The sequence below is a fragment of the Nyctereutes procyonoides genome, unplaced genomic scaffold (assembly GCF_905146905.1).
Source record: "Nyctereutes procyonoides isolate TBG_1078 unplaced genomic scaffold, NYPRO_anot_genome, whole genome shotgun sequence".
NCBI classification, from domain to species: domain Eukaryota; kingdom Metazoa; phylum Chordata; class Mammalia; order Carnivora; family Canidae; genus Nyctereutes; species Nyctereutes procyonoides.
This window is the reverse complement of record NW_026575146.1, coordinates 68,795,001-68,819,642: the sequence shown is the minus strand read 5'-3', so window position 1 is coordinate 68,819,642 and position 24,642 is coordinate 68,795,001. Positions and strand designations below refer to the sequence as shown.

Below are 24,642 nucleotides of genomic sequence, written 5' to 3'. Positions count from 1 at the left end.
AGGAGGATCCTAGGAAGTGAGCAGATGTGTGTGCCAGGGGGGCTGCTCAAGGAGCAAACTGCTTTGTTGGTGTTAAGTATTATGATTAGTATTAAGTTTTAATTAAGTAATAAATACTTAATTAGCACTGCTCCTGCCCCCTTCAGGCCCTGCCTGGGAACTTTTGTTGGCTGCCCTGGGGCCCCCCACTGGGTCATTATCACCTCCCAGTTAATCCTCAGCTGCTGCCACCAGTTAACACCCTCTGCAGACTCCTCTGCTCCTGCCTGCCCCTGCCCATCTACACTTCCCTCTTTTCAGCTCTACCCTGCCCTGGCGGCCTCCAGCTTTTTGGGGACACATTCTTGGCCCTATGACTCAGGCTATTTCAGATTCACAGATAAGATGGCAGGAGGTTCTGATCATGTTCCCCACCCTTACCTCCCTATATTGTTCTCTACAATGACCCCCTACTCCAGGAAGCTCACCTGGATTGCCCAGGACAGTGGCCAGTGTCCCTAGTCCTCTGGATTGAAACTAGATTCAAAGGTCTTTGGGGTCACTGCACAGATGCTGTTAACACCCCCCTCCCCAGTCCAGGCAACACTCTGGAGGCCACCGCAGGGGCACTGTAGGGGGTGGTAGGGGCCTGGGAGAGAGTGACACTTGATCCAGCTCTGAGTTGTAGCCTTGCTCTGGGCTGGTGGCCAAAGAAGGCGAGGAGAGGAAGACAGAGTGTTTGCAAACAGGGCAGCTGCCAAGAAGGGGCCAGGGTGAGGGGGGAAGGTGTGAAGGAGAGACGGGCCCAGCTGGTGACTGGCAGCGGTGCCTGGGTGACATTCCTCCTTCTGCTACACACACATACTCACGGTCTCCTGTACGCACAAACACGGGCCTGACGTCCACACACACAGAGCAAGGTGCCCGCAAACTTCCATGCTGTCCCCTTACACACAACACTCAGACACACACAATCACGTCATCCACACAGTGAGACACAGTCACACTTTCACCATCTCTTCCCCACGCACCCTTACTCCTGCATACTCATGGGCTCAGACACTCATGGACACACAAATGTGTAGAAATTCACACTCCAGTCCAGCCGAAGCTGCTATGCATGGACAGCGGTGATGCTCAGTGCCTCTGCCCACACACTGGTCCATGCGGAAACGAGCTCACACTGTCCTGACAACCAGCAGCACATGCTCACAAACACCCCGCGGCCAGCTTCTGGCATGCAGTGTGGCCACGCCATGGGACCATTTTCTGCCACATGCTCCATTTCTCTTCCTGACGACATGCTGTCCAGTGTTCACCCATGTACACTGTCCTCCTCTTCCCCAAGCTGGCAGACCAGCTGCATCATGGAGGCCCAAGTACCAGATGAAGTTGGGTGAGAGAAGAGAGGGCACATTATCACGAGGGCTACGGCCAGGCATGTGGGCAGAAGACACAGGCTGAGGAGAAAGAAACCCAACCAGGGAGGCCAGAGAGGGCAGGGAGACAGGGACACAGAGGCAGCGGCACAAAACCAGATGGGTTCATTTATTGAGCAAATGTTTCCTGGCCCCTTCCTTCCCTTGGGTCAGGACTGCTCCAGCTACAGGAAGGCACCTCACAGGACAAACCAGGTCCCTACCCCAACAGCAGGGTGCATGGAGGATCCATAGGGGCCTTCCTGGACAGCTGGAAAGGGAGGAGCATCACACGGCAGCGGGGGGGGGGGGTAGCACCGGGAGCATGGGGGCAGTGGGGACTTGGGGCCTCATGCGTGCTGAGGGCAGGCCTCACAGAGCAGGTGCCGTGGAGGCATCCATGGTGTGCGGGAGGCAAAGGAGGGAGCCACAAGACTGCAGGCAAGGGGAGGAACAGCAGGTGCCAAAGCCCTGGGGAGAATAAGGATGCAGAAGAGACATGCAGTGGTCTCTGCCCGCCCCCCGCCCCCCAGGCCATGGGAGGGACACAGGATGCCCTTGTGGGAGGTAAGGAAGGTATAAAGGAGAAAATGGGCAAAGGAGGAGCCAAAAAGCCCCCTCAAGAAGGCGGAGGTGACCTCAGGAGGTAGGGCCCACCCAGTTCCCTTCCTGAGTTTCCACAGCCAAGGTAGGCTCGGGCTGTCCCCCCAACTCTCCAACCTCCTCCTCGCCCCCCTCCTCCCCCTCTTCAGCTTCCTCCTCCCGCTGCCTCCAGGGACGCCCTAGGTAGCCCCGAATGGAGCTCACGGGGCACCTCTTCCGGGGGTGAGGGTCCAGCAGCCCCCACAGGAGACTGTCTGCCACAGGCGTCAGGCCGAACCAGGGCTGAGGACGGTCCTCAGGTTGGCGGGACGCCTGCCACATGAGGAAGTCCTCGTAGAAGGGGTCAGCCTCAGCCAGGGGCTGGTCCCAGGGGAAGTAGCCAGTGAGGAGGCAGAAGAGCAGGACCCCCAGTGCCCAAGCGTCCAGGGCGGGTTGGATGGGCAGGCCTTCGGGGAAGGGCGGGGGGCAGCAGAGCTCAGGGGCCGTGTAGGGGATGGGTGGCCCTGCCAGGCGCAGCAGAGTCCCCCGGGGCCTTGTGTGGCCGAAGTCGGTGAGCTTGACCTGCCGGCAGGCTGGGTCACACACCAGCACGTTCTCCGGCTTGATATCCCGGTACACCAGGCCGCGGGAGTGAATGTGCTCCAGGGCCGAGGCCAGCTGGGCTGCACAGCGCTGGACTGCCTGCTGCGGGAGGCCCACCTGTGGGGGAGTGGCATCAGGGCCTTCTGCCCCTCCCTGGGCAGCTGGCCCAGGGCTGAGGCCACAGAGCTGCTCCTCAGTCCTGGGGAGCCCAGGAGGATGAAGGGCCTCCACAGACGTGCCATGGGGAGGTCCAGTGGGACCCCCCTGAGGGCCAGTGGGACCCTATGAGGGCTAGTGGGATCGATCCACTGAGGGCCAGTGGGACCTTCTGAGGGCCAATGGGACCCTGTGAGCACCGGGTGGACCCTGTGAGACCCAGTATGACCCTCTGAGGGTTAGTGTGACCCTGAGAGGGCTAGGGGGACCCTGTGAGGCACCGTGAGCCCTGGGGAGGTCTAGTGTGATCCCCTTGAGGCCCACTGAACCCCAGTGAAGTCTGGGGTGAATCCACGGGCCAGGCAAATCTCACTAGGGTATAGTGTTGGTTCTGTGGTGTCGGCGAACTCCAGAGAGGCCCAATGAGGGGCCCGCAAGGGCCTGCTCACCTACCCACCTTGGGCTGGATGAAGGTGATGAGGTCCCCATACAGGACAGGCTCCGTCAAGAAGCTGTAGAAGTCAGCTGACTCGATGCCAATGCCGTAGGCCGCTACTATAGCTGAATGCGCGCCCAATGAGAGGCCCACGCAGAACTCGTACAGGAAGCCACGGAGAGAAGTGGAGGCCTTTGGGAGTTGCTTCAGTGCCAGAGTAGTGCCTGGGGGCAACAGGGGCAGGTGCAGAGGGAGTGTGAGAGCCAAGGGTCTCCCTGTCCGCCCCCCTCCCCCCATCCCTCCCCAGCCTGGGCTCTTTTCCACATGCCATCGCCACCTCCTCCAAACCCTGCCTCCCTGCTGCACTACCAGAAACACAGCGTGGCCACGAAAACACTGCCAGTGGTAATTAATAATAATAATAATGCAGCATTTGGTGAGTTTCAGCTCTGCTGTCTTGGAGCAGATGGAAGGGGAACTTCAAACGACCTCACATTTGCCCAAAAGCCACTGTGAAGGCAGTAGCAGAAAAGATGCCCTGTCCTGGGGACTTGATCCTATCAAGGAATCATTATGCAAATGATGTCCTGGAGTGTAAGTGCCCTGGAGGCAGGAACTCTGCTTTCTTCACCTGCGTGGTCACCCGCTCACCTTCCTCATCAGGAAGGAGTGAGTGATGGAAAAAGGTCACCTCCTCCTCTGAAACACTGACTATTTTCCTTCCATTCCCCAGCTGGATGCACCAGTGCCTTTCCTAAGCATCTGGGACGCCCTGGACTTCCGCCATCATGGCACATGCCACCTTCTGTTTGATGGCATCTGTCCCTCTGCTGTGAGCTCTTGGCCCTGGCACCTCCCAGCCCAGGGACCGGCATCCAGAGGCTGAAGGAAGCACAGCCTTATTCCCCTCTTAATGCTTATGCCCCCAAGTCCTGTGACGACCTGCATCTGGATCTCTTGCTCTTGGCATCTGTCTCTGATGTGGTCTGAACTGTGCCTCTCCAAATCCACATGTGGAAGTCCTCACTGCCAGTTCCGCAGAATATAACTATTTGGAGACAGAGTCTTGGAAGTGCTAACATGAGGTCACTACAGGATGGACTAACCCTGGTCCTCTGTGACTGGTGTCCTCACAAAAAGAGGAAACTGGACCCAGAAATGCCATGCGAATACAACGGGACGGGACGAGAGAGGAGAGAGGCCCTGGGCGAAGCAGCCCTGCCCAAACCTGGAGCCGGACTTCCGGCCTCCATCCAGGACCACGGAAAAACAAAGGTCTCAGTGTCAGCCTCCACAGTGAGTGGGCTTTGCTGTGGCAGTCTGAGCACACTGGCACTTTCCCTGTCCACGCCGGAGCTCCTCCTTGAAGGCATGCCTCACGCATTCAGCTCTGGGTTCCAAGCACGAACCACTCAGGACAGAGCAGAGCCCCCAAGGTTGCCTTGTTAGGAGTGTCCTGAGATGACTGTGGCTCTGAGTTCCATCCATACTATGCCTGTCTCAGGGGAGGAACAGAGGATGTGTGCACACTTGGCAGGAAAGTATGAGTGGGGGGACCATGTGCTGCACAGCCACATGCACTGGTCTTGCTAAGTGTCTGGCAGAGGCCATGGCTCCGAATCATCCCCATGGTGACCGCTAAGCTAGCCACACATCAGGGCTATGGGGGAGGGGACTCAGTCCCCTTTCTCACAGGCAACTAGGCCCATGTACAAATGCTCAGAGAATCACAGTTTTTACATAGAAGGAATCATCACCCACATTTTTGAATGAGGAGGCTGAGGCTCAGAGAGGATAGGGGAGATTCCCAAGAACACACAGCCCAGAAGGAGCAGAGGCAACACTTGATTCATGTTTAGACTCCTGCGCCTTGGTCAGCATCTGTCCTGGCCCACCCCCCACCCACTGACCCTCCTGCATCTGTCTCCAGGCCCAGGTACCTTTCTGACGATGGGTGACCAGCAGGACCCGGCCAAAGCGGCCCTGGCCCAGGGGACGAACTTGCTGGTAGAGCTCATCCACCTCGGCTTGGACCAGGGTCTGGGCACTTAGCGCCATCATGTCCTCTAGCTCCAGGGCTGCCTCCTGGCCCTGCCGCAGCTCCTCTGCCGTGAGGCCCCCTAGGTTCTCCTCAGCCACGTGTTCAGCAGCCCCTGCCTCCACCAGTTCCTCATCTGACTGTCTGCCGGGCATCTCTGCAGGGCAGAGTAGAGACAGTGACCCAGGACCCAGGTCCTGCTAGGCCTGGGTCCCAAGGGAGGCGGCGCTGGGGGCCTGGACTCCTGAGTCTGAGGGAGGAGGGGGCTGGGGGCCTGGAATCCTGGGTCTGAGGGAGGAGGGGCTGGGGGCTCATTAGCACTTAACATTGTGACTCAGTCTCCCTCTTTGTTAGAGGTGTCTGAGGAGTGGGAAGACCAGTTGCTGGATGGGGTGAGGTCAAGCCTAAGGTCACAGATGTCTCTTGCCCCCGCCCCCACATCCTGGCACCACCCAATGGCCCAAGGGTGAAAGATGAACCAGATAACTCCAGACACCCCCCCACCTTGTTTCCAAAGCAAACAGACTTGGGCCCCGGGGGTGGATGAGTAGCCTCTTTCTCCTAAGAGCAAACAGGTGCTCTCTGCCTCCAGGGGCTGGGGAGGGCGGCTGTGCACACCAGGCCTTGGGGGACGCCTGGGACCTGGATGGGAGGAAGCACTTGGGAGTGCCAAGTCCTTGAGACACCTAGGTCCACCTCCTACAGCTTCAGCCCCTCCTCCCTCAGACCCAGGAGTCCAGGCCCCCAGTCCCTCCTCCCTCAGACCCTAGTGTGCAGGTCCCCCACCCCCTCCTCCCTCTGACCCAGGAGTCTGGACCACCAGCCCCTCCTCCCTCAGACCCAGTCCCCCACCCCCTCCTCCATCAGACCAGCAGTCTGGACCATCAGCCAGTCCCTCTCCTGGAACCTTACACAACTCACACATCTCATGACTCCCAGACTCTGTTTCCCTAACACTCAAGCAGTCAACAGCCTCCCTCTGAGGATCCCAGGACTTTGGCCAGCTGTGCGGCTTCACTATCAGGTGGTGCCCACCTCAGGCTGTTTAACCCTTGCCGCCTCCTGACCTGGGCTCCGGCCTCCAAACCTCACCTCCTCCAAAGCTTGCCTGACCCTTCGCTGCCTGCCGTGGTCAGTGCCCAGCACTAGATCCCATGCCAGCAGAGGCCTGCCCAGGAGCAGACCCCGCCCCCACCTAGGGGGTCTTAAGCCCCGCCCCAGCCCCGCCCCTTCCACCCCACTAGGGCCAGAGCGACATCGTGTGTTGACTCCTAGAACTGGCTACCGCCAGAAATAATGTCGCAGACCTAGGCCCCAGAGCCCCGTCCATTCTCAGACCCAGGCGTCCAGGCCCCAGCCCCGTCCTCCCTCAGACCCGGGAGACCAGGTCCCCAGCCTCCTCCTCCCTCAGACCCAGGAGTCCAGGCCCCCAGCCTCCTCCTCCCTCAGACCCAGGAGTTCAGACCCCCAGGCCCTCCTCCCTCAGACCCTGGAGTCCAGGTTCCCCAGCCCCCTCCTCCCTCAGACCCTGGAATCCAGGTCCCCAGCCCCTTCCTCCCTCAGACCCTGGAGTCCAGGCTCCCAGCCCCTCCTCCTTCAGACCAGGAGTCCAGGCCCCTGTAGAAGATGAAATCACTTCTCTAGTTTGTCCCTGCCTTGACCCCACCCAGCTGCCCCATCAATGCCCCATTAACAGGTCAGACACAAGTGTTCCGCGAGGGGTGTCCAGGGGATGGGACACTGGGGTCCTGTTTGGAGAAAGGATGAGACAACCAGATTCCAGAACGATGCAGTGAGAGATGATCTCAGACTTGGGGCAGAGGGGAAGCAGGTGGTGGAGCAACTGGGAGGAGTGGGGAGGGGAGGTCTGAGTTCGGAGTCTGCAGACTTCAGATTTGGTGGGAGGGCTAGGCGGGAACCCCTGGGTCTGATGGAGGAGAGGCTGTGGGCCTGGAATGATGCATCCACTCCTGCGGTTACAGTAAGATGATGACTGTGAACACACTTAATTTTTAAAGAATAAACCTTTTATTTCAGAATAATTATTGATTTCCAGAACAGCTGGAAGGATTGTGCAGAGAACTGCCAGGCCGTCCCCAGCTCCCCAACAGGTTCGTATCTCACGCAGCCAATGGCATGTTTGTCCAAACAAAGAAATGGTGTCAGACACTAGACCCTGCCTGTCTTACCAGTGCTTCTGCCAACAACCTTCTGCTCTCCCGGGGTCTGATCCAGGGTGCCCCACTGTGCTTTAGTGAACCCACATTTTTAAGTCTAGAAAGTACATAGGACAGACTCCCCTGGAGGGAGCAGTTCCCTGTCCCCGACCCTGTGCTGGGGATGGGGCCATGGCGTCAGATGCCTGCCGCCCCATGCCTGCCGCCCCTGCTCCGCAGATGTAAAGTGTCCTGCTCTGAGCTGGAGGTGGCGGTGTGGGGCCGTGTGGGGCGGTGTGACAGCTCCGAGCTGGAGCAGGTGAGTATCAGCTCATCCGTACCAGCATGGAAAGCTGGCTCCAAGGCCCACAAAGCTGGGAAGATCACACACCTTGGTGGTCCAGGCTGATTGGGAGCTGGCACGGGGCACTTGTCATGTGCAAGAAGAACTGAAAGGATGTTGAAATGAGAAAAAAACAGAGGCTGTCCTGAACAGGTGGACAGGTGAGGCCGAAAAAGATGGGAGACATAGATCATCTGGGTACAAGATCCCAAGGGCCTGGGGACAGGCCACGTCTCAGAGGCATGGAGCTATGAGAAAAACATTCTCAGAGGAGGACACTGGATTTGCAGATGACTGCTGGCAGGAAAATGAGTGTGTGTGTGTGTGTGTGTGTGTGTGTGTGTGTGTGTGTGTAGGTCCAGAAAGGATGAATGATTTCCCAATGTCACTCCACTTTCCTGGAGCCCAGGGAAATGGAAGAGGTAGAGGGTGAGGTTTCTATGGTGCTGGATCTTGAAAGCCCAGATTTAGTGCTGTGGACAGTGAGAGTCAACCAGGTCTCAGTGAGGAATGACCCCATCAGAACTCCAAGATAGGCACTTAGCATGTGCCTGCACGGAGGAAATGCATCTGTAGGGGAAGCAGTGCCTTCCTTCAAGCAGACATATTCACAGCAGAAGGAAGAGGCAGAGTCCTTGACAGAGGAGAAGGCAGGAGCCCTGGACTCCAGGATCTGAGGGAGGAGGAGCTGGGGTCCTGGACTCCCAGGTCTGAGGCAGGAGGCCTCCCATGTCTTCAGCTGAGAGGGGCATTGTGTATCGCAGTCCAGCCCTCAGCAGGGAGAGACGCAACATGTTCCATCTCTGTCCTCCTGGGAGCAGCTGTCTCCATCCAGGTGGCCAGGACGGGGAGGGCGGGTGCTGGGGGAGGGGCCGTTGGCCCAGGCTCTGACCACTTGTCCCAGTCACCTGGTCAGGGAGATCCCCTATCTGTCCCCATCCTCCTGCCGTCTTTGTCATCCTCCTCTTCCTCCTCTGTCCACTCCTCTAGGCTTGCTTCCTGGTCTTCCTCCTCCTCCCCATCTTCACTAGATGTAACCCCCCAACCCCCAGATCCCTCTCTGTTCCTCTCTAAACCCCAGTCATCCCCCAAGAAGTCCAGGACAGCCAGTGGGGGGCTCCTAGTCTCAGGATCCAGGTCTAGAAGCCCCTGGAGCAATGCCAGGGCTGGGGGTGCAAACTGGTCCCAAGGTGGGGGTGGTCGCGGTGGTTGGGGTCTGGTGGTCATCCAGCCAGCAAAGGCCTCAAATTCAGGGTCAGGGGCCAGTGCTACATCCCAAGGGAAACAGGCAGTGGCAGTGCAGAAGAGAAGCACCCCCAGGCCCCAGGAGTCCATAGCTGGTCGCAGGGGCAGGGTATCAGGTGGCAGCAGGAGGCAGAGCTCTGGGGGGGCAGAGGGCAGTGGCCCTGGTGGTGCAGGGGTTGCACTCCCCTCGGGCCGGGTCAGACCCAGGTCACCTAGGGCCACACGGCTGCAGACGGGGTCAAAGACCAGCACGTTGTCTGGCTTGACATCTGCATGGACCAGCCCCCGGCTGTGGAGAAAGTCCAGGGCTCCAGCCAGCTGGGCCATCACCCGCTTCACCAGAAGCTCTGGGAGGCCCTGGAGTCAAGGAGAGATGAAAGTCAGGTGCCTTGGCTCCTTCTTTATTTTGTTTCTTAGGGCTCAAGAATTCATAACCTCAGACCAATGGCTACCTCTAGTGTCCCTCAGCCTTCTCCAGATCACCCTCAGCCACAACCTGCTGCTAACTCTGCACTCCAGCCCCCAGTATGTTGTCACTGAACCATAAGCTCTTTTAGCTTCCACCAAGCTTTCTCCTCACGCTAACACTCAAACCCCCTCCTCACATTTCTTATCTCTAGCCTGATCACCCAGATCTCCAATGGGAACCCAAATCTCATACTTAATCCTAATTTTTGTTCCTTGGTCTCTAACTCACACACCATTCTGAAGTCATTTTACTAACTTCACCATTGGATTGATAAATCTATCCATCCAGCTAGCTAGGCAGCTAGCCAGCAATCCATCCATCAAACCACTCATCCATTCAGCAGTCTACACAACAGGGTTTCTGCTTAACATCCATTCTACCAGCCAGTCAGAAACCCAATAATGTTTTCAATTATTTAATATCCAAAATCTATCCATTAATTCTTCCTTGCTTCCTTCCATTTATCTACCATGCATTCCATCCAGCCAGCCATCCATCTACCCACCCATCAATCCATCTTTTCATCTATCCACCATCCACCCATCTTTCCATCCATCCATCCACTCACCCACCAACCTATCCACCCATATTTCCATCCACCCACTCACCCATCCACCCATCTTTCCATCTATCTGTCTATCCACCCATCCACCCACCCATCAATCCACCCATCCACCCATCTTTCCATCCATCCATCTATCTCTACCCATTCATCTATCTCCCCCCTTCTTTATTTCCCTCTGTTTATCTCCAACCCTATCTCAAATCCAAAGTCTATTTCTTTAGGGACACCTGGGTGGCTCAGCAGTTGGGCATCTGCCTTCGGCTCAGGGCGTGGTCCCGGATTCCGGGATGGAGTCCCACATCGGGCTCCCTGCAAGGAGCCTGCTTCTCCCTCTGCCTATGTCTCTACCTTCTCTCTGTGTCTCTCATGAATAAATAAATGAAATCTTAAAAAAAAAAAACTATTTCTAAAGATGGCCCCACCCCTAGTCTCCAAACTCATGTACTCTCAGAATTTCATGGATTCAGTCCTCACCTGGTCTTCTCACCAAAAAGAACTTCACTACAGCCAATCTTCAACTTATTCCGTATACTTACCCTTAACCATCCCTGTCTCACTCTGCAACTCCATCCATGCTTTTCACACCCACTACCAATCTATAATCAACCCACTCAACTTCACCCATGCCCATGCTCCCAATCCCAGGGCTAACTAAAATCCCACCCCTAACCTCATTCTCAGCCCCAATTCCAAGCCTGTGCCCATGCAAACTTGTGTTGGAATGGTTGGGTGGGTTAGGTTAGGGTTAGGCATGGGATTGCATCAAGAGTTAGAAATAAAGGGATGCCTGAGTGGCTCAGTGGTTGAGCATCTGCCTTCAGCTCAGGGTGTGATCCTGGAGTTCTGGGATCGAGTCCCATATTGGGCTCCCTGCATGGAGCCTGCTTCTCCCTCTGCCTATGTCTCTGCCTCTCTCTTTCTGTGTCTCTCGTGAATAAATAAATAAAATCTTTAAAAAAGAGAGAGAGAGAAATAAGGAGGGTGTCTGGGGGCTTAGAGCAGAGCTACGTTGAGCACTGATTTGGATGTCAGGATTAGACATAGGAACGGGGTAGGGACAGAGTTGTACATGGGATAAGCAGTCCTGACCTTTGCTCCCTACCCACCTCACCTGTTCTTGCAGCATCCCGCTGAGGTCCCCATATGGTGCGTACTCCTGGGCGAAAGCGAAGTGTCGGGGGGTCTGCAAGGGTCCTGCCAGGGTCTGGAGTAAACCTGGGTGTGATGAGACACAGCGGCCCACACAGAACTCTCTCAGGAAGGTACTTCTCAGGACCGAGTCCCGACGCAGGAGCTTCAGAGCCACAGCAGAACCTGCCAGGGAGATGGGTGCAGAAGGGAACTCAGGGAGCTCTGATCTTGCTGTGGGGCCTTAGGCAAACTGCCCAACCTCTTGGAACCTCAGATATTTTGTGTGTAAAACAATAGTGGCAGGGTATAGTGCCTGACCTCTCTCTGCTTCCAGTTTGTCCTTGTGTGAAGTCGGGGTTGAAGGTGACCTTCCCTGAGGACTCCCTATTCTGCTGTGTGGCCTTGTACAACTGCCTGACCCTCTTTGAGCCTCAGTTTTCTCTTGAATAGAGTAGGTGACATGATGACTTGGGTTCCAATCCAAGTTGCACTCCTCCCTTGCTATGTGACCTCAAGCAAGGCTCTCACCTTCTTTGGGTTAACTCTGTTTATTAGAAGATCAGAAAGTTCTTAACTTTCCAAGAGCCCCCATCAAGGATTCCCATCATCTCCTGGGGATGTACCCGGCCTCAGTAGCTTCTGAGAACCCTATTATGGGGAAGTTCTGGAGTCTGCCCTTGGGTGGCCAAACTCACCTCCTTGGCGAGGCCGGGCAAGGAGTACGCGGCCATAGGAGCCAGAGCCGAGCTTTCGGATGAGGCGGTACTGGACACGCAGATTCCTCACTGGGGTCACCCTGGTGGCTGTCAGCTCCACAAGCCGTTGGAGGGCCGTAGCTGTGTCCTCCTGGAGGAAAGGAGCAGAGGTGAGGAGGGTGTATGTGTGGGGGCCACCACAAAAGTGGGTCCAGCCCAGGACTGAGTTGGGGTGCCAGGGTGATAGGGTCATTGTCCTCAGGGAGCAGGATGAGTCACAATGACTCACCGGCCTCGGGCCACCTGTTTTTGTGTCCTGGCAGGGTTAGGGGTGATTGTGTCAAAGACCCTGCCCACCACCTTCTGTGAGAACCCCCAGGAGCCCCTGGCCCCTGCTGCAATTGCTTCCTCAGCTGACACAACCCCCACTGTCCACTCTGTCTCTGTGCTTCCCACTCTGTTTCTGAGGCCACTGCCCAGGAGGCTTCGGTCTTGCTCTGTGTTCTCGGGTTTGTGTTACTCTGGGTCTCTGCTGTTGCTCTATTTCCCTGTCTTCTCCATTTCTCTCTGTGTGTTTGTTCACTGTCCCTCTTCATGTCTCTCTCTGACTCTGTTTCTCTGTCTCTCTCTTTCCCTTGTCTCCCACCTCTCACCTCTGGGTCCCCATCCTCAGGGTTCTTGGGCTCCCTGAGCTCCATTTCAGAGTCCCTGGCGTCAGCTGGCCCCTGAGCGAGCACCCCCTTACTAGGCTCACCAAGTCCTGCTGCACCTCTCAGATCCTCACCCCACAGAGCCAAGGTACAAAACCTATCTGAAGGATCTGCCTCAGTCTCCCTCTGCCTGTCGGAGCCAGAGGATTTCTCTGCCGTCCTCTGCCGGACTCCTGCCTCCTTGTGAGCCCGGGTGTCTGTGTGTCCCTCTGTACTGTCCTGTCAATCTCCCGGCCCACACCTCCTTCCTGATTATCTTCCTTCCACTGTCTGTCTCCACCACCCTCCCTGTCCCAGCTCTCAGATCTCTTGGTGGGTCTCCCGATGCTGTGTCTCATCCCCACACTGTCCCCACCATCTGTCACTCAGGATATTCCACACTGTGTTCCCTGCCCTCCCCATTCACTACTTGTCTGCTTGGTTTCGCTCTGGCCTGCTCTCCTGAGTATCTCTCTGTCTCCCTCCTCCTGTCTTTGTTCCTGACTCTCTCTCACAGCCTTTGTCCCTCCTTCTCTGGGCCGGAGACAGGGGTGTGTGTGACAGCTCAGAGACATCCTGTCCCCCGCCACCCCTCCCTCACCCCCTCTGACCCGCTGCCCCCCTCCCTCCCCCTTCCAAACTTAGACCAGCTTGGACTCTGGGCTTTGGTCCCAGGACAGAGGGGACAAAACATATTGTGAACCCCCAAGGGCCAGGTCTGAAGGCAGTGAGAAAGGGGAGACGGTGCCCCTTCACATACCTTACATTGGATGGGAGACCCAGAGGTCCATGCTTTCTGTCCTCCTCCATGGGATGGGAGTCTGGCCTCCTGGAACTGGGAAGACAGTTCACAAAGCACTGTTCTGTAACACCAAATTCCCATCCCCAGACCCTTTCTCCCTGACCAAGAGTCCCAGCCCCTCCCTCAGACCCAGGAGTCCAGGCCCCAGCCCCTCCTCCCTCAGACCCTGAAGTCCAGACCCCCAGCCCACCTCCCTCATACCCAGGAGTCCAGACCCCCAGCCCCCCTCCCACAGACCCAGGAGCCTAGACCCCAGCCCCCCTCCCTCAAACCCAGGAGCCCAGACCCCCAGACACCCCTCCCTCATAACCAGGAGTCCAGGCCCCCAGCACCCCTCCCTCATACCCAGGAGTCCAGGCCCCCAACCCCTCCTCCCTCAGACCCAGGAGTTCTAATAGCCAAAAGATGCATTGAGGAAAATAACTTCTTTCGTGTTCTCGGCACTTGGCCTGAGACTGTTTCTGGGCAAAGGCTGGAATCGGGCTTTACCCTGGATCCTCCCAGCCATCCAGAAAGAGTGGGTATTTATCCCCAGTTTACAGAGCAGGAAACTGAGGTTGTAATCTGGGATCTCCTTACCCAAGGTCAGAGCAGGAGGAGGTGTCTGGTGGGACCTGCGCCAGGTCTGAGTGACTCACAGCCCTGAGTTCTGCCCAATTTGGTTTCACTACTACTACAACCCTGCTATTAATAAAGACACCAAGGATGCTATCCAGACTCTGGAAGGATCCCGGGGAAATTGGCTACAATGTTGCCCCTGGGAATGCAGGCAGGCAATAGAGCAGGTGACAGAGAAAGGACTTCCTTTGCTCTTTGATTCTTGGGGGGTTTGATGGTGAAAAGTTCTGCAAATGTGCAGAAAAGTCAAAAGAACCTCAGAGTGACCACCCTTCATTGTGCTGACCAGACTTCACATGTTGACTTTTTCCAATATTCTCTTTATCTCTGTTTTCTTTGGGGTGGGGGGGGATGAAGTATTTCAAAGTTAATTACAGCCTCCTGAGATGTTTTTGGGTGAAATGGTATGATTCCTGGTGCTTGTTTTAAGGTATTTCAGCAAGAGAAAATCCAAAAATGCGTGCAGGGTAGGGTAAAAGAAATGCTGTGACAGGAACAGCATTCACCTTGCAAAGTGCAAATAAGGGGATTCCTTTTACTCTTTATTTTTGGTTATGCTGGACATTTTTCCTCATAAAAAGCTAAATATAAAATACACTATAGATGTCATGAGAAATTATTGCAATGCTGAGATCTACATCTCTGTGAAAGTAAGGATAATTTCCAGCCCTACTGCAGTGCCATATCAGTCGCATCTAGAGGCATCAGCAGCAATTCCTGAAAACCAGCTGATACCCAGTCCTATTCTGTTTACCCCAATTTGTCCAGATAAGTCCTATGTTGCTGGTGTAGTTGGGTCAATGATCAATGTCAACACATGGCTTTGGAGGAACTTTTTATTGCTGAGCCTTTTTTTACTCTTTGAATTTTTTTTAATTTTTTGTTGTTTATTTATTCATAGAGACACAGAGAGAGAGGCAGAAACACAGACGGAGGGAGAAGCAGGCTCCATGCAGGGAGCCCCATGCGGGACTCAATCCCTGGTCTCCAGGATCACACCCCGGGCTGAAGGCGGCGCCAAGCCACTGTGCCACCGGGGCAGCACCCCCCCCGCCCCCCCCCTTTTTGCACTGCACATGTCACCTATTCAAAAAAACAAAATTAAGGATGCCTGGGTGGCTCGGTGGTTGAGCATCTGCCTTCAACTCAGGTCGTGATCCCAGGGTCCTGGGATCGAGTCACACATAAGGCTCCCTGTGAGGAGCCTGCTTCTCCCTCTGCCTATGTCTCTACCTCTCTCTGTGTGTCTCTCATGAATAAATAAATAAAATATTTTTAAAAAAACTAAACTAAAATGATTAAATGCAATGATGACTATTCAATTTTTCTCAGATGCCAGATGCCAGGTATGACTTTTTTTTTTTTTTTTTAATTCAAGACTTTGTGGAATCCTCCCTACAAGCCCTGGATGAGTAGAATGATGGTTTCCAATGTACTGATGGGGAGACTGAGGCAGGGAGCAGGAGAGGCATTAGCCAGCAGGCAGTGAGAGGCAGACACAGGATTCTATGAGGATTTCTGGGGACTCCAGGCCACTGTCTCTCCTCTGCCCAGGCAGCCTGAGACAGACCCCTGGTGTCTGACTGGAGCGGAGTTCCTCCCCTGGGGACTCGGGGCCACAGGGACTGCAAAGCAGTCAGAAGGTCAGGCTGCAGAGCCACCTGGGTCTTCTGGGAGGAGAGTGAGAGGGGACACTGCAGGCCTCTGGCCCTCCCCAGCCCCCTGAGAGGCTCACTGATGATCCGGGGAGCTTTGCACCTCCCCATTTAGCAACGCTGCTCCACAGGATCACCCGGAGTGACCTGGAGAAGGCAGATGTAGGCAGGGGAGGCTCCAGTTCTGACCCTGTGATGCACACACCCCTCATTAGACTTAGCCTCTGGGCCTCCCGCCTGCCCTCTTCCGTGCCTCCTGCCTGCCAGTCCCCAAGGGCTCTTCCAGTGACGGTCTTTGTTCATCCCTCCTGGCCAAAGGAATGCTCCCTGACAAGCCTCCAACTGTCCCCATACCTCAGTTTTCTCCCTATGAAATGAGAGTAATTGCGGGTTCTACACAGAGCCTTATTGTCAAAGAAACATTTAACACTTATAATCTATGATACATTTATAATATAGTATATGTTATATGTAACATATTAATGAATGTAATATACATCACCTTGTATATCATTATATTATGTATTTTTTTATATTATGTATTTATATACCATCTCATAATATGTAGTAGAGTATGGGATCCCTGGGTGGCGCAGCGGTTTGGCGCCTGCCTTTGGCCCAGGGCGCGATCCTGGAGACCCAGGATCGAATCCCACATCGGGCTCCCGGTGCATGGAGCCTGCTTCTCTCTCTGCCTGTGTCTCTGCCTCTTTCTCTCTCTCTGTGACTATCATAAAATAAAAAATAAATAAAAATTAAAATTAAAAACAAATATGTAGTAGAGTATGTATCTTATGTGTTTTATATAAATCTTAAAGATTTTATTTTTAAAAAATCTCTACACCTGGGATCCCTGGGTGGCTCAGCGGTTTGGCGCCTGCCTTTGGCCCAGGGCGTGATCCTGGAGACCCGGGATCGAGTCCCACATCAGGCTCCTGGCATGGAGCCTGCTTCTCCCTCTGCCTGTGTCTCTGCCTCTCTCTGTGTGTGTCTTTCATGAATAAATAAATAAAATCTTAAAAAAAAAAATCTCTACACCCAATGTGGGACTCGAACTCATGATCCCGATATCAGGAGCCATATGCTCCACTGACTAAGCCAGCTGGATGCCCCTATTACTTATATATTTTATATTTTTTCCAAATAAATTTAACGAATGAAATAGATGGAAAGTTCACATAAAAAACAAACAAATGAAAATGGAAACATATTTGTCCAAACATCTGGGATGCAGCAAAAGCAGTTGGAAGAGGGAAGTACATAGCAATACAGGCCTACCTCAAGACACAAAAAAAGTCTCAATTACACAACCTAATCCTATACCTAAAGGAGCTAGAAAAGAAGAAGCAAACAAAGCATAAGGCTGGCAGGAGAAGGGAAATAATAAAGATGAGACCACAAATAAATAATACAGAAGCAACAACAAAACACTAGAATAGAATAACAAAAAGAAGAGCTGGGACATCAAACTAAGTAAAAAAAATGGATCAAGTCCTAGCCAGACTTATCAACAAGAAAAGAGAAAGGACCTAAATAAATAAAATCCCAAATGCGAGAGGGTATAGCTACACCACAAAGGAAAACATTTATAAGAGAATACGATGAAAAACTATATGCCAGCACACTGGGAGACCTGGAAGAAATGGATAAATCCCTAGAAATATACAAACTACCAACACTGGTTATGCATCTGCCTTGGCTCAGGGCGTGATCCTGTGTCCTGGGATCAAGTCCCGCATTGGGCTCCCCACAGGGAGCCTGCTTTTCCCTCTGCCTATGTCTCTGCCTCTCTCTGTGACTCTCATGAATAAATAAATAAAATATTTTTAAAAATATATATTTTACTAAATAAAATAATAGATGAAGACACTCAGCACAGCACCTAGAATAGAGTGCTTGCTTAATGATATTAGTATTCACAAATGCTCTGATGGTGGTGTAGACAACGGCACTGTTCTGTGGGCTTTACAGACCTGGACGGGAATCACACTTAATCCTCATGGTCTACATGGGACCTAGGCGCTGTTGTTTTCCGAGGCTCGGACAGGCCACACGTGTCGGCCTTCACTACACCTGACACAGCACACAGCTGCACAAAACCTTGCTATAGCTCCTCATGGAATAGAATGTTTTAGCCATACACACACCAGATATATCCCAAATAGGGATGCCTGGGTGGCTAAGCGGTTGAGCGTCTGCCTTTGGCCCAAGACGTGATCCTGGAGTCCTGGGATCAAGTCCCACGTCGGGCTCCTTGCATGGAACCTGCTTCTCCCTCTGCCTGTGTCTCTGCCTCTCTCTCTCTCTCTCATGAATAAATAAAATCTTAAAAAAAAAGAAATATCCCAAATAATATAATGAGCACCTACATGCCCACCCCTGTCCAGCTGAAGAAAGAGAACTTTTCTACTATAATTGGAACCAGTGGTATACTTACTCCTCTCTAAATCTTTCTACTCCCTTCCTGATGTAACCACTATCACGAAGGAGGTATTTATTATTCATTTTTTAAAAATGCACTTGCTACAATATGTATAAACACATAGCTGCTATAGGGGATCACCTTGCATGTGGTTAAAACTAAAAATTAAAAAAAAAGAATCTTCTCACACATGTTGTCTTGTGCTAAAGGGCACACTTTGCTACTGCCATGTGCTCTCCAAAGGTGGTTCTATCTGGCATTGACTGTTTATTCTCATTTTTTTGAATTCGTAGGCCCCTCTGAGAATCTGAAGAAAGCCATCGATACTTGCACTAATTCAGAAGACACTAGCCATGTGTGGCTCTTCAGCACTTGAAACGTGGTTGGTCCAAATCAAGAACTCCTGTGAGTGTAAAACACGACCATGAATTTCAAAGACTTACACGAAAAAGAGAATGTAAGCTATCTCACTGATGACTTTAAAAAAAAAAAAAAAGCTTTTATTTATTCATGAGAGACACACACAGAGAGGCAGAGACATAGGCAGAGGGAGAAGCAGGCTCCCTACAGGGATCCCAATACGGAACTCTATCCCAGGATCACAGGGATCACAACCCGAGCCAAAGGCAGATGCTCAACCTCTGAGCCACCATGCATCTTGCTGATGACTTTTATATTAATTATAAAATGACATGATAATGTTTTGGATATACGGTCACTTGCAGTATTCGTGTATTTTGGATTTGCAAACTGGACTACTCATTCAAAAGTTCCTGTAGTCCTCACATGAATGTCACAGCACTCTGGTGGGCATGTGCTGGGCGGCAAAAAATTTGAACTGTCTGTGGTTGCACAAGGGGGCCCTCTGCCTTCTTGTTTCACCTCTCAAACTGTAAACAAGTGTCCTTTCTGCAGCCTGGTTAGTGTCATGCTTTCAATATATATTAGGTAAGGTGTCTTTAAACAGAACACAAATTGGGGCACCTGGGTGGTTCAGTGGTTGAGCATCTGCCTTCGGCTCAGGTCATGATCCCAGGGTCCTGGGATTGAGTTCCACATTGGGCTCCCCGCAAGGAGCCTGCTTCTCCCTCTGCCTGTGTCTCTGCCTCTTTTTCTGTGTCTCTCATGAATAAAAAAATAAAATCCTTAAAAGACTCCAAAAAACAAAACACATGTCAAATAAGGTTACACATTGAGGAAGGTTAAGGAAAATACTGTGACAAAGGCTCACAGGAATCCAACCCCTTACTTCCCCCAGGGGCAGCGGTTCCATATTCATCAAGTCAGTGTTCACTGACTTTATAGATTGCAGCCACCAGGAAGAAGGATAATCAAGTATCCTGAGTGACTAGAATAAGGAAGATATACAGTATTGAACCAAATAAAGCCTCAAAATGATTTTTACCTTGTTTCTTTTTTACTTTTGGAAAAATGGATGCACAGTTTGGCAGATAGCATACAGGGTGACGGACCCTGATAGATCTCTCAAGAAGGCCATGGGTTGAGAATTGGTGCATTCTCAGTGTTCCCTGTGCTACGCCAAGGGATCCTAGCCAAGATCCCTCATGCATGTGGACCATAACCCCACCATTCTCCCGGCCTCTGGTGTCTCTCCCTAGAGTGTCTCACTCACCACACCAAAAGCATCTAACAGTCAGAGACAACATGTGTCCCTCTCCTCAGTAGCTTCCCGTGGCTCTCTACTACCCTTAGGATAGCATCCAAGCTCCCTAGCCTGGCCTCTAAGTGCTTCTGGAGCTGGCACCTGCTGCATCTTATCTGCCACCCCGCCCTGTCTCACCCGACACTCCAGTCACACCGGGGGACTCACAGTTCCCTGGAGCACCCTGGACTCTCTCTCCCTCTCCTCAGGAAATGTGTGTGAGACGAGAGACTGACGGGTGGCCGGAGTGCATTTGTAATGGCTTCGTAAATCCCGCGTGATTAACGATAATTATAGCTAGCATTTACTGAACTCTGTGTATTACCAGCCGCTGTGCTAATCCTCACAGCAGCCGGGAAAGGTAGGTCCTATTATTAGCTCCGTTTTGTAGTTGAGGGAAGGGAGACTCGCAGAGATTAAATCTCTTGCTCTATGTCCTGGTAGGGGTCAACGGCACAGTTGGACTCCGCATTTCACACACCCCCTCCTCTGGCCTCTCGCTGGTGGTGTGGTTGACGTGTGCAGGCCAGGAGCTAGGGACAGATACTGACTTCTCTTGTTTCCATTCAAATTCAACACACATTTCCTGGGGCCTGAGCTGGAGCAAAGGTCAGTGGATGGGTTCTGTCCCTGCTAGGGAAGAGTCCAGGTGCCACAGATAAGGATGCGAGCCATCAGAGAGCAAGGTGTTATCTGTTCGAATGGAGGTGACAAAATGAGGCCCAGAGCTGACTCTAAAGTCCTGATGGGATGAAGGGTGGGGGAGAAAGAGGCCTCCAAGCAGAGGCCTGTCCTATGTAGGATTCAAGTTAAGACAGATTAGTTGCATAACTATGGAGAGCCTACCTCCTAGTATGTATGGAGCAGGATTGCCCATTCTGGGGATACAGAGAAAAGTCATGGGAGCCAGAGTCTCTGCCCTCAGAGGCTGATCTACAGAGGCTGGAATCCGATGGGCAATCGCCTATGGCCTGGATGGGATAGGGCACTGTGAGGTGACACGTCAGGGGGGTTCTTTGTGGGGTGACAGGAGTGTTCTAAAAATGATCATGGTGACAGTCACACGGCTCTGTGAGTACACCAGAAGTCATTGAGTGCCTCACTTTAAATAGATGAATGCTGTGCTATGAGAATCATATCTCAATAAAGGTATAAAAAAAACCTTTAAAACCTGGGTGGCTCAGGCTGTGATCCCAGGGTCCTGGTATCGAGTCCCACATCAGGCTCCCCACAGGAAGCCTGCTTCTCCCTCTGCCTATGTCTGCCTCTCTATGTGTGTCGCTCATGAATAAATAAATAAAATCTTAAAAATAATAAAAATTAAAAGAATCCCTGCACTGGTGGAACCGGCATTCTAGCGAGGCCACAGAGAACATGACAGGTTGAACGCCTGGGCCAATTTAACACCCCCTCCTCCTGTGTGTAACAGAATGATTTTCAGCCACAATCACAGAATAACCATCAGCATTCTCTTCTTGGCTTGTGGGGAGTTTTCTTTCATTGTTTTTAAACTAACAAATTTTAGTTTTTCAAGCAATTTTAGGTTCATGGCAAAATGCGGAGGAAGCTATAGACATTTCCCACTGACTCTCTGCCCCTGCTCACACTCACACCCCCATTAGCAACACCCCATACCCGAGGGTCCGTTTGGCACGTTGACTCCTCCTAATCATGGAAAGTCTATAGTTCATGCTAGGGTTCTCTTTTGGTGCTGGCCATGGTCTGGGCTTGGCCACATGTATAATGATGTGTGTCCACCCTTAGAGTATTGTACAGAATAGCTCCACTGTCCTAAAAGCCCTCTTTGCTCCCCCTATTCATCTGTCCTCCCTTAACCCTTGACAGCCATTTACTGTTTTACTATCTCCATAGCTTTGTCTTTTCCAGAAGGTCCTACAGTTGGAATCGTGCAGCATGTCACTTTTTCAGACTGGCTGCTTTCACTTAGTGATCTGCCTTTTTATGACCTGACAGCTCATTTCTTTTCAGCACCAAATAATATTCCGTCCCCTGGATGGACCATATGGGCCCACCCACCTCCTGAAGCACATCTCAGTAGCTTCTGAGTGTCAATATGGAATCCAGCTGCTGTAAACATCCTGGTGTGTGTTTTTGTGTGCATGTGAAATCTTAATTTATTTGCCTGAACATTAACGGGCATAATTTTTGGATATCTCTCATATAGCACAACTATTGGTTTTCAAAGATTTTATTTTTTTGTTTGTGAGACACATAGAAAGAGAGAGGCAGAGACGCAGGCAGAGGCAGAAGCAGGCTCCCTGTGGGGAACCCGATGTTGGACTCGATCCCAAGGTCCTGGGATCACACCCTGAACTGAAGGTGGTTCAACCATTGAACCACCCAGGCGTCCCCACACAACTTTTTTTTTTTTTTTTTAATTTATGATAGTCACACACACAGAGAGAGAGAGAGGCAGAGGCATAAGCAGAGGGAAAAGCAGGCTCCATGCACCGGGAGCCCGACGTGGGATTCGATCCTGGGTCTCCAGGATCGCCCCTGGGCCAAAGGCAGGCAGGCGCCAAACCGCTGTGCCACCCAGGGATCCCTACAACTATTTTTAAAAAAGATTTACTTAGGGTGCCTGGCTCAGTCAGTGAAGTGTCTGCCTTTTGTAAAAGATTTTTTTTTTTTTTTTTTTTTGAGAGAGAGAGAGAGAAAGCACAAGCAGGGGAAGCAGCAGGAAGAGGGAAAGGGAGAAGCAGGCTTCCTGCAGAGCAGGGAGACCAATGAAGGGCTGGATCCCAGGACCTTGGGATCATGACCTGAGCTGAAGGCAGATGCCTCACTAAATGAGCAACCTATGCACCCCCAGAACTAATTTCAAGAGTCATCATTTATCATTTCTTTCTTGATTTTTTTTTTTTTAGTTTGCAAACAGGAATTGAAAAAAAATTCATTCCAGTGTTAGAGATATTGGTTCCAATTCAGCACATGTTTCAGGTGTGAGCTCAATCCTGCACTTCAGTAAAAACTGGTACATGGCACAGCTGGTATTCTGTTTCCCCATTTTTAACTGGATCCACAAATACCAACTCCAGGAGTGACAGAGAAGGTCAGAACCCTATTCAGTTCCTATTGCTTTGTTTTTAGAATCACAATGGCATCTACATGCACTTCGAAACTACCATTTAATTTTTTAAGTTTCTTTTTTTTAAAGATTTTATTTATTTATTCATGAGAGACACAGAAAGAGGCAGAGACACAGGCAGAGGGAGAAGCAGGCTCCCTATGGGGAGCCCGATGCGGAACTCGAAACCAGGACCCCAGGATCATGACCTGAGCTGAAGGCAGACGCTTAACCAGTGAGCCACCCAGACTACCCCAAAACTACCGATTTAAACATCCTGGGAACATGGAGCTATGCAGATCGCAGATGCAGAAGGCAGAGGTTGCATCTGAAGTGAGCTCGTACAACCCATCCTCAGGAACTTAGTATCAAAAGAAACCTGCATAGAGTAGGGGATCCCTGGGTGGCGCAGCGGTTTAGCGCCGGCCTTTGGCCCAGGGCGCGATCCTGGAGACCCGGGATCGAATCCCACGTCGGGCTCCCGGTGCATGGAGCCTGCTTCTCCCTCTGCCTGTGTCTCTGCCTCTCTTTCTCTCTCTCTCTCTCTCTCTGTGTGACTATCATAAATAAATAAAAATAAAAACAAAACAAACCTGCATAGAGGACTCTCTGCGAGTGGAGGCCCTCTGCACACTGGAGTTCTTGCATTAGCCTCCAGTAGCAATGTAGCTTTCCAAAAGGATGGGGGAGAGTAACAAAGTGTGCTAATTGTATATATGAATACATACACATTGTGTACATTTCCATACTTGTTCTATATGTATCTACACATATGTATATATTTAAATCTATAATATACCTATGTATATGTATATTATAGATTTAAAACCCCATGGTAACATCTGCAGTGAATGTTTGGAACTTAGAATAATAAGTTCGCAGGGAGGGGTTTCTTTTTAATGTATTATCTACTTATTTTATTTTTTAAGATTTTATTTATTCATTCATGAGAGACAGAGAGAAGAGGCAGAGACACAGGCAGAGAAACAGGCAGAGAGAGAAGCAGGCTCCATTCAGGGAGCCGGTCGTGGGACTCCATCCCAGGTCGCCAGGATCACCCGCCGGGCCGAAGACGGCGCTAAACCGCTGAACCACCTGGGCTACCTTTACTGTATTTTAAAATTTAAATTCAATTAACATTATCATATATTTTTTAAAAGATTTATTTTTTCATTCATTCAGTGAGACTGAAGAGAGAGGCAGAGACACAGGCAGAGGAAGAAGCAGGCTCCATGCAGGAAGCCTGATGTGGGACTCAATCCCATGTCCCCAGGATCACACCCCAGGCTGCAGGCAACGCTAAACCGCTGCGCCACCGGGGCTGCCCAACATTATCATATATTATTAGTTTCAGATGTAGAGTTCAGTGATTCATCAGCTGCATATAAACCCCAGAGTGCAGTGCCCATCACCCTCATACCCATCACCCAGTCACCCCATCCCCCTTCCACCTCCCCTTCAACAACCTTCAGTTTGTTTCCCAGAGTTAAGAGTCTTTTATAGTTTGTCTCCCTCTCTGGTTTCCTCTTGTTTTATTTTTCAGGGAGGGTTGTGTATCACTGACACTGGTTATGATCGCTGGTGTATAACATAAGTGAAAAGTGGACCAAACATTTAGTTATCTCTTTGTTTTTATTTCCACCATGGCCACTGCACCCCAGCATCCAGGGCAGGCTGCTCCCACCTGCCATTGTCTCAATGGCACATGACAGAGGAGGGATTGCACTGGATGGGCAGAAATAGGAGGTGGTTGAGCATGTGGGGAAATAGAGCCCCTCAGGCCTTGCAGGTGGGTGTGTAGACTGGAGCAGCGTTCTGGCGGGACCCCCAGGTCTGAGGATTCTTTAGGGTGTATCCATCCCTGACAGATTTTCCCACAGAAGGGCAAT

At 51.9% G+C, this 24,642-nt stretch overlaps 2 protein-coding genes across 2 annotated transcripts; both read right to left on the bottom strand.

Moving 5' to 3' along the window:
• Positions 1-2,036: 2,036 nt before the first annotated feature.
• On the bottom strand, positions 2,037-6,354 carry SBK2 (SH3 domain binding kinase family member 2). Its single transcript, XM_055310206.1, has 4 exons — positions 6,305-6,354; positions 5,115-5,369; positions 3,196-3,398; positions 2,037-2,699 (listed from the first exon to the last, which is right to left on the bottom strand). The coding sequence occupies exons 2-4, from the start codon at positions 5,365-5,367 to the stop codon at positions 2,037-2,039; spliced, it is 1,119 nt and encodes a 372-aa protein (XP_055166181.1). The 5' UTR covers positions 5,368-5,369; positions 6,305-6,354.
• A 908-nt stretch (positions 6,355-7,262) lies between these two features.
• SBK3 (SH3 domain binding kinase family member 3) lies at positions 7,263-12,920 on the bottom strand. Its single transcript, XM_055311072.1, has 4 exons — positions 12,470-12,920; positions 11,817-11,967; positions 11,102-11,304; positions 7,263-9,313 (listed from the first exon to the last, which is right to left on the bottom strand). Exons 1-4 carry the CDS (start codon positions 12,512-12,514, stop codon positions 8,624-8,626), a joined length of 1,089 nt encoding a protein of 362 aa, XP_055167047.1. The 5' UTR covers positions 12,515-12,920; the 3' UTR covers positions 7,263-8,623.
• Positions 12,921-24,642: the final 11,722 nt, after the last annotated feature.

Coding starts and splice junctions, on each gene's coding strand:
- SBK3 (XM_055311072.1), bottom strand. CDS start 12,514: ATGGAGCTCAGGGAGCCCAAGAACCCTGAGGATGGGGACCCAGAG. Junction 11,968..12,469: donor CTGAGGATGGGGACCCAGAG/GTGAGAGGTGGG, acceptor CCTTTCCTCCAG/GAGGACACAGCTACGGCCCT. Junction 11,305..11,816: donor TGCCCGGCCTCGCCAAGGAG/GTGAGTTTGGCC, acceptor TCTCCCTGGCAG/GTTCTGCTGTGGCTCTGAAG.
- SBK2 (XM_055310206.1), bottom strand. CDS start 5,367: ATGCCCGGCAGACAGTCAGATGAGGAACTGGTGGAGGCAGGGGCTGCT. Junction 3,399..5,114: donor GGTCACCCATCGTCAGAAAG/GTACCTGGGCCT, acceptor TGTTGCCCCCAG/GCACTACTCTGGCACTGAAG. Junction 2,700..3,195: donor TCACCTTCATCCAGCCCAAG/GTGGGTAGGTGA, acceptor ACTCCCCCACAG/GTGGGCCTCCCGCAGCAGGC.